A 17,162-nucleotide genomic window follows, 5' to 3' on the forward strand; every position below is an offset into this window, starting at 1 on the left:
CAAATTTAGTAAAGCTCATCTAAACTGTTGGCTGGTTTCTTGCCACAGACCTGGCTCTTAAGCATAGGCCACAAATTTTCAACATGGTCGAAGTAAGAGATCTTGAAGAACATTCTGGAACTTCAGTGTGAGTATACTTTACCTGCTATAGAACCAGCTTCAATTTGTTAAGAATCATTTACAATTCATAGGAGGTCCTTAATTGTCCACTTTGTACAATACACCAGTACCATTCGCAATGGAACAACTTCATTCCTTGACGGTACCAACACCATGCTTTGCAATTGGCACAAAGTTGTTTGGCCTAAAAGCCTCACATTGAGTACTCCAATAGAACTCTGTAGGCCAAAAATACTGGCTGAATTTCAGTATGGAATATTGTCTGCTTTTTTAATTTACATCTGCAATTTTCACGCATTAATCAGATTCCTTAGCACACACTGGATTAATCATGAGAGTGAGCACCAAGTCATTGCAAATGACTGGACTTCAGCTGCTGGTAGTTTTATGAGCATTGACTCATTTGAATGGATCCGGTTTGAAAAGAAGGAATCTGGGTAACACTCCTCTGAGTGTCGTCTGCCTACCAGACGTCTCTGATGTGGGATGTTGGATAGAAAATAAAGAGCTGTATCTTTTGATGCATCTCCGTCCCCTTTGCTCAATCCCAACTTTGATCATGACAATATAAAATTCAGCAGGGCTACAAACGCTGATGCTCCGGCAGTTTCTAGACCAGGAGTGCCCAAGTCCAGTCCTTGAGAGCCGAAACCCTGCAACTTTTAAGTACTGTACATCGTTTCTCTAACACACCAAAGGAGTGGCTGGTTACCAGTTAATTTACTGCTGGGAGGGAATTCAGCCTTTTGACTTAAGTGTGTTGGAGTAGGGATGCAAAGACTGGACTTGGGCAACCTTACAGGATGCTTCTGTTCCTTGATATCCAATCAATTCACCTTGATTTGAGCAGGGACTCATGCTAACTTGTACAAAGTTGTTTCAGATAACAGCTAAATAAGGGCTTAGCTAGTGCCTGCGTGGGTCCTCTCTGGTTACTTCAGCTTCCTGCTGCAGTCCAAAAACCTGACTGTTAATTGATTTGCCCTGTGATGGACTTGCGATTTCTCCAGGGCGTACCCTGCCTCTTGAGCCTCTCCCACACTGCATCTGCAGCTGAACAGCCAATATGCAGTCACATGGTTGGTGATGTTCATATTCACACAGGCCATGTGATAACACACAAAACGCGACAAGAAGCCTCTCACCAATCACACAACACATCACACAGACCTCTGTACGAAATATTTCAAACTGGCCTGGTGTTGAGACGGAGGTCCCTCCGAACAAAATGATGCGACTTTCATCACGCAACTACGTCAGTAAGAGCCGATTACGATGCTTCAGATGAAGTATGGGAGAGCCTTTACTCAGTGAAAACTGCGGACAGACACCAACTGCTGCAACTCAGTTCCACAGAGTTGGAATTTTATGCGAGAGAAAAACGTTTGAACAAAATCATGATTTTTGATCCCACTTTATTTAATAACCACCACCGCCGCCATCACCACGGGTCTTATAAAAACCTCAGATTGTTATAAAAAGAAGAACATCTGAAAATGAGGTACACCCAAAAACATAAACTGGATGCTTGGTTGTCCAAAGTTGTACCTTGTTTATGGGGCACACTGTTAACACTGTCTGAGACAGGCTTTGAAAAAAAATACACGATGGAACTTATGCTTGACATGGTAAAAAAAACAACCAAAAAAACATAACGGACACAAAAACACACACTGCCAAAGCTTTTCCCTGCAGTGTATGCAATGTAATACTAATAAATAACACTGGATATGAAATCCTGAATACCGATGTAGGATAATATTTTCAGGGCCAGAAAATGAATGAATGACAAGGCCTTTAAGTAGTACCGCCTCACTGATTCTTACAGACTTCTTCTGTGCTGCCTCCATTATTACAATTATAAACAGATCCAGAGGAGAGAAAGGAAGAACATCACAAGTGCTATAATTACCATGATTAGCCTGTGAGAAATAAAATGCATACCTTTGAAGAGCATAGAGTGTGTCGCATTGGTACAATGACATGCGCGACCAGGTTTAGTGTTTTCGATGAGCCAGTCCTGTTAAAAGGTCCACAAATGTTTTTGGTTATCATTTTTTTAAGCTAGCTATCTGGGGCTTATTTAGCGGTAGAGTGAATAAGGAGAAAAATACAACTTGTTGGCACTGCCAAAATCTGCCCAAACGATTATAAAACACCTATCGTCCAAATTATGTCTCGGTTGCGACGGGTTGTTACATCATCCTCATTGTGCAGAGAGGATATAGGAAATCCATGTTTTGCAAATGTGCTAAGAAAATTCCCCTCCTGAGGTGGAAGGAGCTTTGGAAAATGAAAACACATGGCCTCTGCTAAGGAGTGGTGTGCGTCATTGTTAACAGTCATATAAAAATGGGTGTAGCCCATGTAGAAGCAATGTCCTCACGACAGATTATGAAGAAAAACATCCGAAACATCCACCTCTAGTGAAGATACAGGACAGAACACAGGCGTGAAAATGTGACAAACAGATCAGGGCTAACACTCGGAAGGAAGACCCCCAACGAAACCGAGGCAGCTGGAAATGGGATCATGTCATAGCAGGAAGTGCAGAGTGAAATCAATAAATATTAGCTGCTGTGATTTAGTGGGAGAGGTGTGGGTGTGTGTGTTTGCTCGCTGTGTGGTTTATTTTCAGCTATGAGCTGTTCTGCCTCGGAGAAGTCTAGGGGAACGTGTCACATCCTCCAATTGTCCCAGATACAATCATTCTTTTTTTTTTTCAAACGACAACAGAAGAGGGAGTCACATCTTATTAAACGCAAATCCAGTGGTAAACGATGACTACACATAGAGCAACAAAACAAAACAATGTGTGAAATTCACATTCAGTTCAAGCTCGCATCTACATCTGCGATGGGCAAGAAACAGATGATGTGTTTTATGTGCGTAAAGTTTGTAGTCTTTTTTTTTTCGTTTTACAAGATCTGTGATTTGAAAAAAGAAAGAAAGAAAAAGACAAACACTGAAAAATTTGGAAAGAAATCCCAGCTGATTAAGAATAAACATGTTTTAAGAGGAGGGGTGACAGTCCAGTACCAAACCGCACCAGAATCAATCACCACTTAGTATGCGCTCTATCTCCTCTAGTCTCTTCAAGGCTGCTGCCCTTTTTTCCTCTATATCTTTAATCTCTTTAGTGGACTTGCCCTTAGTCCGTTTGCCAGCCTGAGTGCTGTCCAAAGGTTCTGTTTGGTCTGCCACCCCACCCCCGAGGCCTTCTGCTGAGGATTTCCGCACATTCTTCTCATCCTCATCGCCCTTTCCGTCAGCATTGGCACCCCTCCCTTCCTCCTCACCCGCGGCAACATCTTCTGTCGTTTCCTCCGCCGCCTGCAGCTTTTCCTCCTTGGCCGACACGCCGCCGCCGCCACCCTCACTGGAAAGCGGCTCCCCTGCCGCGCTCATGGCAGCCATTTTACTGCGCACTATGCTCAAATGACGGCGCACGTACTCCTCGTTGGGCGCCAGGGCCAGCGTTTCCTCCAAGCACCGCTCGGCCCGCGGCAAGTCCCGCTCTTCGAAGTAGACCACACACAGGTTATGTTTTCCTTGGACGTTGGTGGGGTCCATTCGCAGGATGCGTTCGAAGCACGCTTTGGCGCCGCGGGTGTCCTTCTTGTGGTTCATGAGGATGTCGCCTTTCAGAATCAGGCCCTTGACGTGCTCCGGGTGGTGGCGGAGGAGCTCGTCCAGCACGGGCAAGGCGTCCACCTCCCGCTTGGTCTGGGTGTAAAGCAGAGCCAGGTTGAACAGCGCGCTGCGGAAGCCGGCCTGCAGGCCAATGGCCTTCCGCATCCAGTGCTCTGCCGCGGCATTTTCATTAGCATCCATTGCCAGCATGCCGAGGTTGAAGTAGCCGTTGGCGTCGTCGGGCTCCTCTTCCACGTAGATGAGGAAACGACGGTTGGCTTCAGGCCAGAACTTTGGTTCTCCTGGAAGGAAGTAGAAACAGTTGAAAAGCCAGGTCTCACCCGTCACCACATCTGCTTTCAATCTGAGCACACAAAGTCTGAGTAGATGGTTTTGTTTTGTTTTTGTTGTGATTGTCTTCACTTGAAAATGGAAAATTCTTGAAAACCTGGCCACATTCGAAGTCAATCACTTGGACCACACAAGGTTTTCAACCCTTTCAAGCCATAATCATAAAATGTAACAATATTTTGCTCTATTTGTAATAAATTTCATGTAACATTCTAAGTTTTTGAGATGTACTAGTATGTGCCTTTCACACCTGTAATTATTACCTATAATACTGTAACAGATTTTGCGAATCTAAAGCTTCTGACAAGTCAACTTTTGTAACAAATGGTGATTATAATCCAGATATCACTCAAAGACACAGGAACTGAGCGCAGTGCAGAAAGAAAGTTTAACAACACTCCGAAGTTTATTCCTCTAAAAAGTAACCCAGCTTTGTAGAACAATGTAGTAATATATGTATAATGTCTCAGTGGCTTAAATTTCCCTTTATGTTGATCCGCCGTGCTAATCAACAGATTTCTGTTGGTTTCTAAACAAACAGCTAAAGCTGCCTGGCCTTCCAGTCAAACCTGCTGCAAGTAAAACACAACATTCAATGTTTTTCTTCTCACTTAGTCGATAAATAAAAGAAACTGACAGAAACTTGGCCCTGATCTCTTCAGCATAAGGGACATTTCTTAAGAACCTGGTTACACCCTAGAGGTAATAACAGGTTACTTCCTTTATTCATTCCAGTTTGTGGAGGGTTGATGTCCTACACCAGCGAAAAGCAATGCAATTGACAAGTGAAGTACTGCTGTTAACCTCCTCAGACAATGCGCTACACATTCAATTTAACGGGTTTTTGCGTGTTTGAACAGGTCTGGCTTCTCCATATCCACAAATCGTCAAATCGCAAGTTTTCACTTTCTTGCAACTCACCAGACTCCTGCATGAGAAGAGCCGAGTTGAAGAGCGCCAGCTTGTGGCGCGGGTTGAGCTCCAGGGCGCGGTTGAAATTCTTCAGGGCTTCAGACGGGTCTTTCATCTCGATGTTGACTATGGCGAGGTTATACCAGAGGTCAGCGTTGGAGCTGTCAAGCTCCAACGCGCGCAGGTATGCGTCCCGGGCTTCTGTCAGCTTGTTCATCTTCAGCAGCAGCTCCCCTCTGTCAAACAAACAAGCAAACTACATTAGGACTGCAACTAATGATTATTTTAGTAATAGATTATTCTAATGATTAACCGATTACTATGAATTAAAAAAACAAACAAACTGCCACCTCCTGAAGCTTTTTTTGTTGAACTACTTAAGCTTATTTTATACAATATTAAGTATACACTGAAATAAAGAAATAATTTCTTTTTTTAAATAAGAAAAAAAAATCTATTTTTTGCCTAAAATGCAACAAAATAGCCCTCCTTTAGTGAAAGCTTGATCATTTGTAGCAAAAGATGCACCTGCAGCTTAAAACTACTTCCAACATCAACATGTAAAAAACTCTTTCTGCTTGACGTAACATTAATACAGTGCAAGGCTGATCTGGTGATTATTTTTGGGATTAAACTATTAATAACTGGATACTGAAAAGTACTTAGTAGAAGACTTTTTTTCCACATAAGTAGACAATGAAGGATTTTTAAAAATCTTAAATGTAATATGCATTTATTTTGCTCTGAATATGTTGCTCTTTCAACGACTGGCCCTTTTTTGAGTCTCTATACGCTGGTTAACAATTAATCGATTACTAAATTAGTTGATGAAAATTTAGAAGATTTTATTACAGTTTCTATGGTTTTGTGATGTATGTAAATAGGTCTGTCTTGTAAATGAATGAGTCTCAAGAGAAACTCCTGTATAAAGGATTAAATAACAATCAATTAATCACATTTCAGACATAAACTACACGCTGGAAAGTTGAACTAAAGACAAGAAATAATCTCGTTCCTCCTAAATGTTTGTAATTTGACATGTTAGAACCAAAAACTCCCAACTTATTTTATTTGGATTTTATATGAAAGATCAACACAAAATAAGGTATAAAAAATACAAATTGTTTAAAAATGATTTCACAAAATCATTGGTGTCCCACCTTACTTTTATAACTGCACAAGAACCAAAATTATGGCGTACAGTAAATATGCCATAATTATTTATGCTTCAGTCAATAAAGCATAAATCCAGCCGTTCCATGACGACTTCTGATGGTTTCAGTAAACAAGCAAAAATCATGGTGCCTGAAGAACAGAGAGGCCAATCATAACATTTTGAAGTAGTTTAAAGTTGGATTAGGTTCCGACCCAATAGACTTGGAACTTTATACTGAATACAAATATCAATTTAAAAAAACTTGATATTTAAAACATGATGTTTAAAAAACGTCATGTTGTGCGCATGCTTTTCATCAAACAATCAGATGAAATGGGACGATGGTACACACGCGACTAAGAAAAGGGCTGTGAATCCAGCGGGAGTTGCAGTAAAAACCTCGCCTCCAATTAAGAATCTGCGGCAAGATTTTTGCATTTTCCTGCACTCAATGTGAGCTTGAGCTAATGCAAAGAACTCTGTGCGGTTCTGGGACAGAAACATCTAAATGAAACTCTGACGTTTGCAGTTCACAGGGGCACGAATACTTCCACAAACCACTTGTGGATGTTCAAATTGGAAGCGAGTCGAGAAAATCTTGCCTGCTGATGTAGGCTTGCTTGAAGTCGGGTCTCATGCTGATGGCCTGCCTGTACAGCTGATCCGCCTCCTCCAGCCGAGAGTCGTTGGCCCGGATCAGATTTGCCAGGTTTATGTAGACGTTAAGGTGATTGGGGGCCACACGTGTCGCGTACTTCTTACCCGGAATAACCTGATTGCAGTAGAAGAGAAAATACCGTTGCACTAAATATCAACCTGATTTTTTTTTTTTTTTACGGGAACAGATTGCTAATTTTGCATTCAGGCGTGAAAAGTCACTTTGATGTCAGCTGTGGCATCTAGAGACAGCTGGACTTCAACTTTAGTTTTAACAGTTGCATTAGAAAATGGAGTAATTAGGTAGGTGTGGTGTGCACTACAGTTTGGAAGCGTAAAGAGAGTTCCTAGGAATCTAAAGAGACAGTAATGCATCCACTGTCTTCATGCCAAATAGGTGGAGTTCATTTTTCTTGGGTGAACAGTGGCAAGCTGCGTTTGGTATTCCTTTGAATGGTGGATAAGATCACTCCCAGACAAAAATTGTGACACACAAACACAAGACAAAAGCTACAGGTGGCAAACAATGACATTCTGAAGAAATGCACTCGGCGATATCGCAATAATGAAATCAATGCTACGTGCGATGAGGACTTACTTGTGGCATGAGGGATTTGGCAACCAGATACGCTTCTTCCGCCTCTCTGGATTTGTTCAGGTTCTTGTACGTTCTTCCGACGTTCATGTGAGCACCGATGTCATCTGTGGCAAGAGCAAACGTACGTTTCTGACAAATTCAGATCACATCAATTCAAAATTATCCCAAAAGGGAAAATAAATGTTACCAAACTCATACGATCCAAGTATTTTCAAAGCAGGGCTGGAAAATGTGACTTAAATGATAAAATAAATGATTTTGTTGGGGGGGGGGTTTCTTCATACCAAATCTGATTTTTGATGTTCTTTAATTCTCCCTTTCTTTTCTTAAGATGAAGTTACAAACAGAAAATATTTTCAACAACTTCCTTTGATTTCAGTCATTCCTTCAGGGAGTTGACCTGAATTCAAAGTGTAAAAACATACAAGCTGTAAAACATGCCTGTGTAACAAGATGGTAGGACCTGGGTGGGCCCAAAGTTGGTAAAAATAAATAAATAAATGAATGAATGAATGAATGAATGAATCAGATTTTCCAAAAAGTAAATTTTCATAAACAGCTAATTCAAAGACAAAATTTCACAGTGGTACGTCTTGATGACACTGTCAGTCAGCAGCTCTGCTAATCCACCTCATTTGTTTTGCCGCTCCTCTTTAAAATCTCCATCTGGCTGAAAGCCAACACAGAGAATGATATATGATCCTTAACCATTACGATTGATGGAAAAGATGGTTTGATCTTCCATCTTTGGTCCAGCTCTGCATATATCAACAAATGAACAACTTTATATTCAGAAATTTAGCTGCTTTAATTTTTTTTAATGTAAACTAATCTGATGCCTAAACACTAATGAAGGTGTGATGCTTTTCAGAGGAGAAGACACACGTCTGTGCGATTCAGAAAGCAAAATAAATCCTGCTGAGAACTATAATGAGCGGGCCAAACTTTGAACGGTGAGAAGAACCTGTTCCTGATGACTGTGGCAGGAAATCCTTACTGGGTTAAAGTGTTTACATTGTTAATCTTGGGGAAACACTTGCTGGTGGGAAACCGACAAAACTTTATGATGTCCCAGCTGATGACAGGCTTCCTGAAAGCGGAGGAATGGGAAGAATCCTGCGGCCCATATGAAAGGGCCAACAGTATTTCACCTGCACATTTGCTGTAGAATGCTGAAGTGTAGCTTTGTCTGCTCAAGATGAAGACACATAATGGATCGCTGGATGGCTCTTCACCATGTGAGGAGAGACGACATCAAGAGCCACTATAATGGATTTAATGCACTAACAGTCGTCTCTTTCAACCCCTTCATCATAATGGACTCATTCACTAGGACAAAGCACTCTTACATGTTTATGCCATTATCCACAGTTTAAATTTAAATTGGCCTTGATTCTTTTCATTTGTCTTGGGTTTGAAATAATAACCCGCTTGTGTTTTCTTGTGACTTTATCCTTCCTATTTTTTGAGGGCAACAGGAAGTTGCAATGGATGATATAAAGCGTACACCACAGGAGCATGTACTTTTGGTTGAGGGAATAATATCATATGACCACGTGAATTTCAAAAAAGTAAATTTTACATAATACTGCCAATTAAGTACCAGTTAGGTGATATGTGCGGTAATTTCTGGATGTAAGGAAACATAACTACAATGTAATGTAAGTCAACAACAGTAGTGTGTATGACACAACAAAAAAGGTCAATGTCTCGATAACGTGTCTTGTGTACCCCTACGCTTTAGTGAGTAGCACCTCTTTAACCCTCCTCTGATGAAAAAAAAAAGTCAAATTTCTGCTCAGAAATGAGCTTTCATAAGTGCAGCTGGAAACCAATGGAACTAGTGTCCGATTCTCACAGCATGGAAATCTTGTGTCCACCTAGAATCAAATCACAGCAGTTTAAATAAAAATGTGTAACAATTTGCTAAAATCTGAAAATTATTTCGGCGGCTGCTAAAATAATCAGATGTATTATTTGTTACATTTGTTGTTTAGGCAAATTTTATCAATGCGACATGTCCATGCCTGTATTGATGCAAATTAGTTCATCTAAGCATCCCAAACCAGAAGGCATCTGAATCTCAGCTTGAAGGAGTTCCCTATAACGACTTCAGTGTCTGTGGACTCTACACTACTGACAAAAAAACAAGAAAACAATGGCTATCTTGTTTCTCTGAAACACTCACAGAAGAAAGCAAAACATCTGTGGTCTGAGACTACCGCATGCAAGATACCATCAGTTTATGGAAATATGTCAAATGATTTAAAGACGTCCGATTGAAGTCTCTCACCTGGCTGGACGCGAGTGGCTTGGAGAAAATACCGCAGAGCCATTGCATAATTGTTTTGGTTCTCTAAAGCGTGGCCAACATTATTCCACAGCTTGGCGTTGTTCTTGTTAACCTGAAATGGCACACAGTTTAATAAACAAAAAAGCTTTCAGAGATAACCTGACTGATCAAAGTTGTGTTATCTATTAAATTCTCTAACAAAGTCTTTCATCACAGGATAATTAAAGTTTTGTTTGAACACTGGAAAACTGCCAAAATACTCTAGTTTAAGCTTTTACCTTCAGGGCAGAGGTGAACAGGGTATATTCCGACTCCCAGTCCCAGTTCCTGTTGAAGGTTTTCACTGCATGTGTGGTGAGCAGCACACCAATCAGCAGCCAGGAAATCTTCCTTAATTGTCTGTGAGTAACAGTTTTAGTCAGACTTTAAAGCACTTTTGTTTTGGCCATGATACTGAAAAGACTTATGAAGCTGATGTTTTAAAGCTGAAGTGCTTATAAATTCTGCATTTTAAGAACAACTCACACCGCTATGCTTTTACTATATTAGTTTCTGTTTACAAGTGTTTAGCAGAGCCTAAATTACTATTTAGGCCCTGCTAAAATAATAATGCTCCAAGTGTTTCTTGGGGAAGACGTTTTACACTGCAACATGGAGAAGAAGGTTTTCTGGTCAAAAGTGATGTAAGAACTGGAATATACCAAAGCAGGCTATGTTAGCTGCGTACCATTACAAATATGCAGAAATCTCTGTTTACATTCTGCTAATGTTGAAAAGACTACATTTCGCAATTTCCAATAAATAAGAAAGAAAAATAAAATCACACATGAATAAGTTTGTTCATGATACATCATTTAAAATCATGGCAGCGAGGGATGTAAGCATTTACATGAGATATATCCATAATTCAGCCGTGGCGCCAGAGCTCATCATTTATCAGCCATCAGAGGAAACGTCGGCATTTTATTCAGGAGTGACAAGCCCCGCCTACTTTGAGTGGCTACACATGCAGCATTTTGGGGAAACTGTAGTCAGAGATTTTACAGAAGAGCTATGGATTCAACACATTCGAATGACAAATTAAGTTATCTATAAACTATGTGTTGCTGTGAGAGCTCTGGTGGAGCCAGCTGCATGTAGTCTGAAAAAAGAAATAAAAACAAACCATCGTATTCCTACCACTTCCTGTCATCTTCTTTGTCTTTTCCACCAGTAGTAACAAATGATTGTTTATCAAGTGACTTGTTTGATGTGAAAAAAGTGTTTCCATTGTAGTTTTGTGAAATACATCTATTTTGATAAAACTGAAGAAAAAAAATCACCTCATCCTATAACAAAGACTATTGAAAAACTTTAGTTTTTTCAAAATTGACGCCTTTTCTCTAAATTTGTTTTCATAATTTCAATTTGTGCAATTCTGTGGTTAATGGAAACGCGGCTACTAAACACCAAACCTAAAACCGGGGCCTACAACTCATCAGACATGATCTTTACAGCAGGTCCACCACTGTACAAGTTTCAAGCAAATGCACTTCAATGTGCTTGTCTGTCACATTCACAATCAATAAGGTTAGGTTTTGTGATATTGAACATTTATGTGCTTTTTCGTATTTAATGCCAGCATATGAATTTTACAATGACTACTTTAATTGCAACATTATAAAAAGACATGATACAGAAGGGAGAATTTGTAAATTGCAAATCAAGACTTCCAACAAAATAGAAAAGCAATTCTAAAAACAAACAGATATTTTGGGTTACAGAAAAGGAAATATTAGTCACTCTTTCATTTTAGTCACTGCTTGAATACTTGTCAGTTTGGACAACTACTTACTCTTTATGTGAGACGATCTTGAATCCATGTGCTACAAGAACACAGAATCCCATACTGGGAACATAAAGTACTCTCTCTGCAACAACAAACCCCACAGGGAAGAAGAGGTTGGACGCTGGAATGAAGGGCAGGACGATCAAAGACAAGGCCTGAGAAGATCAAAAAACACACAAACAGATCAGTCATTTTGTCTAAAAAGTATAAAACAAAGGTTCAACCTTTATTAATGCCAGTTCTGATAAAGAACTGCTTCCAGAGGTGGCACTGTTGTCTCATGAGTTTAAGATGAAGAGACGGTTACTTTTCCAAACAGATAAGTCTATATCTCAAAGGATGACTAAACCTTTCTCCAGAAGAACTTTTAACTTGTGCATCTAAAAAAAAACTTCACTAAAGATTTAATGAATCAATTTTGGAGTAGTGACTTCCCTCTTGGTCAGCACCCTCACATAATGACGTTAAGCTCTCTTTGCTGTGCACAGCGACAGTGATGTTCCAGCTTTTTCCCAGCTTATGACAGGCTTGATGATTGGTGGTTCTTGGGTTGCTTCTAATCATTTTAAGCAATTCCTTTTCATCGGAGGAATTGCACAAAATTGGCTGTGTCAAAAGGTCAATTGTATAAAAGGTGCATAAATGATGGCTTTGGAAAAAGCAAAAAGTTAGGCTTCTGGAATGGCCCTGACTTTACATCTATTGAGAATGTAAGGAGGATGCTTCAAAGCCAGGCCCTTAGCAGTAACTGAGAGCTCTACCATTTGTGATAAGAATAGTGGTCAAATATTCAGCCAGAATTATGCAAACAAATAGTTGATAACTACAACAGGACTGCAGTTTCTTTGCAACTTCCTAAAAAAATAATAAAGTGGGTGTATGCATGTATTTGAGTCTTTCAATTCAGGCAAAAAAAAAAAGACATGGCAGAAGGGAACCACTATTATGTTTTCACAAGTTTGGAAAAGGAGGAAATTTTAATTCTCATGTTATCGTAAAAACATACCAGAAGGTGTTGGTGGAACCTTTGTTGACTGGGTCAGACCAGGACCAGTGTTTTAGTGTTTTAGTCCACTGAAGTCCACTTTAGGCCTCTGAACAGTATGTGCTGCCACATGGTTTCGGGCAATCGCTTCTCAAAACTTTCCATTCTACTCTCTGGCCTCCAAGATCAAGTCTCTTTTTGTAGATTACGTGGTTCTGTTTGCTTCATGGGATTATTATCTCAGGCTTCTGCTGGAGCAGCAGAAAGCAAAGCAGTTGAGATGAAAAGGAGCAAGTCCAAATAGTTTGTACTCAGAAAAAGGTATAGATTCCGGATCAGTAACGAGGTCCTGCCTCAGGTGGAGGAGTTTTAGTATCTTGCGGTCTTGTTTATGAATGATGGAGCATCTACAGTGATGCGGTCTCTGTAACGGTCTGTCGTGGAAAAAGCAGAGGCGAAAGGTGAAGCTCTTAGTTTATCAGTCGATCTACGTTTCAACCCTCGTCTATGGTCACAAGGTTCGGGTCGTAACCAAAATAACGAGATCGCAGATACAAGCAGCCGAAATGCGTTTAATCTGTAGGATGTTAGGGCTCTCCTTTAGAGGTAGACTGAGAAAGCAATCATCTTGGAGGGACTCAGAGTAGAGATGCTGGTCCTCCACATCGAAAGGAGCCAGTTTAGGTGACTCTGGCATCTGGTTAGGATGCCTCCTGGATGGCGAGGCACGTCCCAACAGGAAGAGACGCAGAGAAAGACCCAAGACACGCTGGAGGGACAGGGACCAACTTTCTCAGCTGACCTGGGAACGCCTTTGGATTCCCCCAGAGGAGCTGAAACAAGTGGCTGAAGAGAGGATGTCTGAGCCTCTCAGCTTAAGCTGCTGCCTCCACGACCCAACATCAGATTAAGCAAAAGATAATGAATGGATGGTGTTACACTTAATGTTTTCCTAGATTTATGCTTATCCTAAGTGATTATCAACATGGACTTTTAGATTTCAATTTATTAGACAAATTGATACAAACCTTCCTAAATAAAATAGCATTTTCCAACTACAGTAATAAAAAGCAGAGGAATTCCTGAAATTTAGACTTCAGGCAAAAGCTCAGCAGTCACTGTGAGAAACAATGCTGCAACGCTGGTTTTTCCCAGAGAACAGCAGCTTTTTGAGTTGTGTCTCATGCTCCATGTGAGACAGCTGGCAACCTTGCAAACATGCTAAATAGGTTGATGTGGTATGACACTGTTACGCAATGTAACACAAAATGTTCCTAGCAAACCAGAGTAAACACTGTACAAGTCATTATTGAGTTTATTTAGTGTTGATTTGTGTTGCTCTTTCTAAAAAATGAAAGACTAAGGAAGTTCACTGACCTTCAACTATGAGAGCCATAAGACTGTTGTTGCACAACAAATGCTAATTTTCTTTCCATATCCCACAGTGAACAACCACCACCCGTGTTTTTCTTTTAAATTCAAGCAAGAGCCTATCTTTTATTGCTAGAAAATTGTTTTTCTTCTTTTTTTTTCTTCCTCCCACCCCCCATTTTTTTCATTTCACTTTCTGATGCAATGCTTTAGAGCAGAAAGCAGCAGCCAAAATGAATTAAAACCAGAAGTTCTATAGAGAATAAGTCAGACAACAGTGCACAGTAGGGTAATAAAATTAATATTTGGTGAATTAAGGCAGTTTGAAGCCTTATTTAATATGTTGATCCAAGAAAAAAAAAACCACACAATTCTCTTGTGCATCTTTTAAGCTGTGGACGTGCCTGTGGACACAAGGAACCACTTTCACTGATGTTTTTGATAGTTTTTGCTCTAAAACAGCATGCCATGTAAAAGCACAACAGGCGTTGGTAATAAATGTCGGCCTTTTGTCTAAGTAGGGTTTTTTTTCCGGAAATATTTTGGGTGACATTTTTTATGTAATGCAGCTAAAACATTTTAGAAAGTAAAGATGTGGTAAGGTGAAGGTGGTCAAGTCATTAAGAATATGAGAAATACTTGAAGACTTGCTATTTGTTAAATCCTAATATTAATTTCTCTGATAATCAATTCAGTTTTCTTCCTGTTTAGCTCAGGAATAGAATCTGCTGTATCCCCAAATGAACTATGCTTGTATGGAATTTAATTAAATTTTTTTAAACAGGTTAAAATTACTCTGAACACATCCGATACTCAACCTGAAAGTTACAAGAAAAACAACAAAAAAAGGCCACAAAAAACATTTCTATGTGCATCTGTGCGAATATGAATCAATTAGCGTTCAAAGTGTTTGCATAAGAATGTAGATGAAGCGACCAAAACTTCCTCTCACCATGATAACCGTCTTGGCTGAGCTGTGTCTGGAGAACACGCTGTAGTGGGCGAGCAGGCACAGGAACACGTAGAAGGCCACAGTGGCCAGGTTCCGGAGGTCCAGAAGGGACTCCACCAGAGGAATGGTGCCCATGGTCCAGTCGCAGCACAGCTCTGAGGGATTCAGCAGCAGCCATGCGTTCACAGGGAGCAGGTAGTTAAAGGTCAGCTGCCTGCTGGGAGTGGGACTGACAGCTGCCGGGTTATCAAATCTACAAAGGAAAAGGGCAAAGAAGACATTCGCTAGCTTTATTGCAAAGGGGGAAAACCATACATAACAGCTGCATAATAAATCCAGAAAATGGCAAAACACCCGAAACAGAGTTCCTTAAAATCACACCTAAAAAGCCACCTGAGCAGAAGGGGTTAGAAGCAAGTGGAACATTGATGAATATATTTGATGTGTAGTTGCTTCATGATGGCATTTGACAAAAATGTGACATTTCATAACTGGTTACTGTATAATGACTTAATGGTGCAAAGCAGCTTGAACTGCAGTGTTGCTGAAATATCTTATACAAGTAAAATTGACTTAATATATTCCATATCTATCATTATCGCAAAGTCGGTGTAAGCAAAACACATGCTGCACAGAATGATTTATTTAAACATATATTTGAGACTTTTTCTCTAATGCACCATAAAAAGGTTTTGAAGGTCAAGAGATGGTAAGGAGGACAAGTCATTAAGAAACTTAACAACATTTAACAACAATAAAACTTTGGTGTTGAAATGGAACTATTTTTTCCCCTAGAGGCTGAATAGACTTTTCATTATCTCTGGTCTGAGTTTGTAATAAACTCACAGCAGAAGGATAGTAAAACTGTTTATTTATTTATCACAAGTCAAATTGTTAATCCAACATAGGATTCATTAATCCAATGTTATCACAAATTTCATGTTTTCCTAATACGATGCAGGCTTGTATAACAGTAATCCAGAACTAATTTATGTAACTAGCTACATTTACTTAATTACAGTTACCCGAGTAACTATTTTGGGGAAAAAAACTTTTTACAGCATGTGTACCGCTCTGTATTTTTTTTTTTTTTTTTTTTTTACAATTACTTGAGAAATATTATTATAAAGTATAGTTATTTTTTACTTAAGTTAAATTTCTGGATTCTGATAATAACTTCACTGAATGAGGGACAAACATGTTTTAACCAAAAATGCACCTTACTCTACAGTTTGTTAGAGTTTGTACACAAGCTTTGCTATTCTAATTTTGTTTTCTATCTTTAGAGTTCAAGAAGATCCAGTAAACACCAAATATTGCCACTGTGTTCTAACATCTACTGAAGACATTACCTTTTGTAAGTATTAAATGGTAAATGGATTGAACTTATATAGTGCTTTTCCAGTCATTTTGACCACTCATAGCGCTTTACACTAGAGTCACATTCACCCAGTCGCACTCACAAACACACACATTTATAACATTTATACACAATTTGGAGTTAAGTGCCTTGCCCAGAGGCACATCGAACCTACAACCTTCCGATCGCAAGATGACTACTCTACCATAGAGCCACAGCCGCCAAAGTAACCAGAATTATTAGTTTAATTCGTTTTATATTGAAAAAATATATATATTTGGAAAAGTGTTACCTCTGACTGAATTTGTTATTTTGTCACTTTGTTATTTATGTGTACATACAGTATATTACCTTAAACTGAATTTTCTCATAATCTTACGTACTTTTTTATGGCCGACATCTTAAAAAATGAAATGCTGTGATTAGTTACTCAGTTCTTGAGTAGCATTTTTACAAAATACTTTTTTATTCTTCAGTAATTTCTTGATTAAATTAGAATATCTAACATATATTCTAATTTAATATCATGTCCTGTGGGTTTTATATTGCATCCAATTTATTTTGGTTATGACTCCAGTTTGGGCTTCCGATGAAGTACAACAATTATAACGCCTCAAACTAAAGAACTTCTGATGATGGGTAGGTGTTACATAGCTAAACGTCTGTACAGTAGATGAGTAATAGCTTTAGTATTGCCAGGGCTATGATGTTGAATTGATAACAGTAGCATGTGGCTGTTTTCTTCATCAAGCTGCAACCTCAGGCTCTGTAAATCTGCTCAACAGTTTCAGGCCGTGGCCTTCACTGAGCTTTACCCTGACTTCCCAACACAGCTCCTTTAATATTCTACGCTGTAGATCTTTTCATCGCTTTTTAAAACATAACAGCATGGAAGAGGAAAATGAGGGCCGCAGCGGCATAATGGGGTGCTGCGTTTGTTCTGCCC

At 39.6% G+C, this 17,162-nt stretch overlaps 1 protein-coding gene across 1 annotated transcript in view; it reads right to left on the minus strand.

Moving 5' to 3' along the window:
- Positions 1-1,518: 1,518 nt before the first annotated feature.
- tmtc3 (transmembrane O-mannosyltransferase targeting cadherins 3) overlaps positions 1,519-17,162 on the minus strand; it is a 33,069-nt gene continuing 17,425 nt past the window's right edge. The window contains exons 7-14 of the mRNA XM_028002129.1: positions 14,857-15,109; positions 11,555-11,703; positions 9,999-10,119; positions 9,721-9,832; positions 7,428-7,531; positions 6,775-6,944; positions 5,026-5,252; positions 1,519-4,055 (exon numbers count right to left, since the gene is read on the minus strand). Coding sequence (XP_027857930.1) covers positions 3,175-4,055; positions 5,026-5,252; positions 6,775-6,944; positions 7,428-7,531; positions 9,721-9,832; positions 9,999-10,119; positions 11,555-11,703; positions 14,857-15,109 — 2,017 coding nt within the window. The 3' untranslated portion in view covers positions 1,519-3,174. The remainder of the gene's footprint in view (positions 4,056-5,025; positions 5,253-6,774; positions 6,945-7,427; positions 7,532-9,720; positions 9,833-9,998; positions 10,120-11,554; positions 11,704-14,856; positions 15,110-17,162) is intronic.

Source organism: Xiphophorus couchianus, chromosome 2 (assembly GCF_001444195.1).
Source record: "Xiphophorus couchianus chromosome 2, X_couchianus-1.0, whole genome shotgun sequence".
Taxonomy (NCBI): domain Eukaryota; kingdom Metazoa; phylum Chordata; class Actinopteri; order Cyprinodontiformes; family Poeciliidae; genus Xiphophorus; species Xiphophorus couchianus.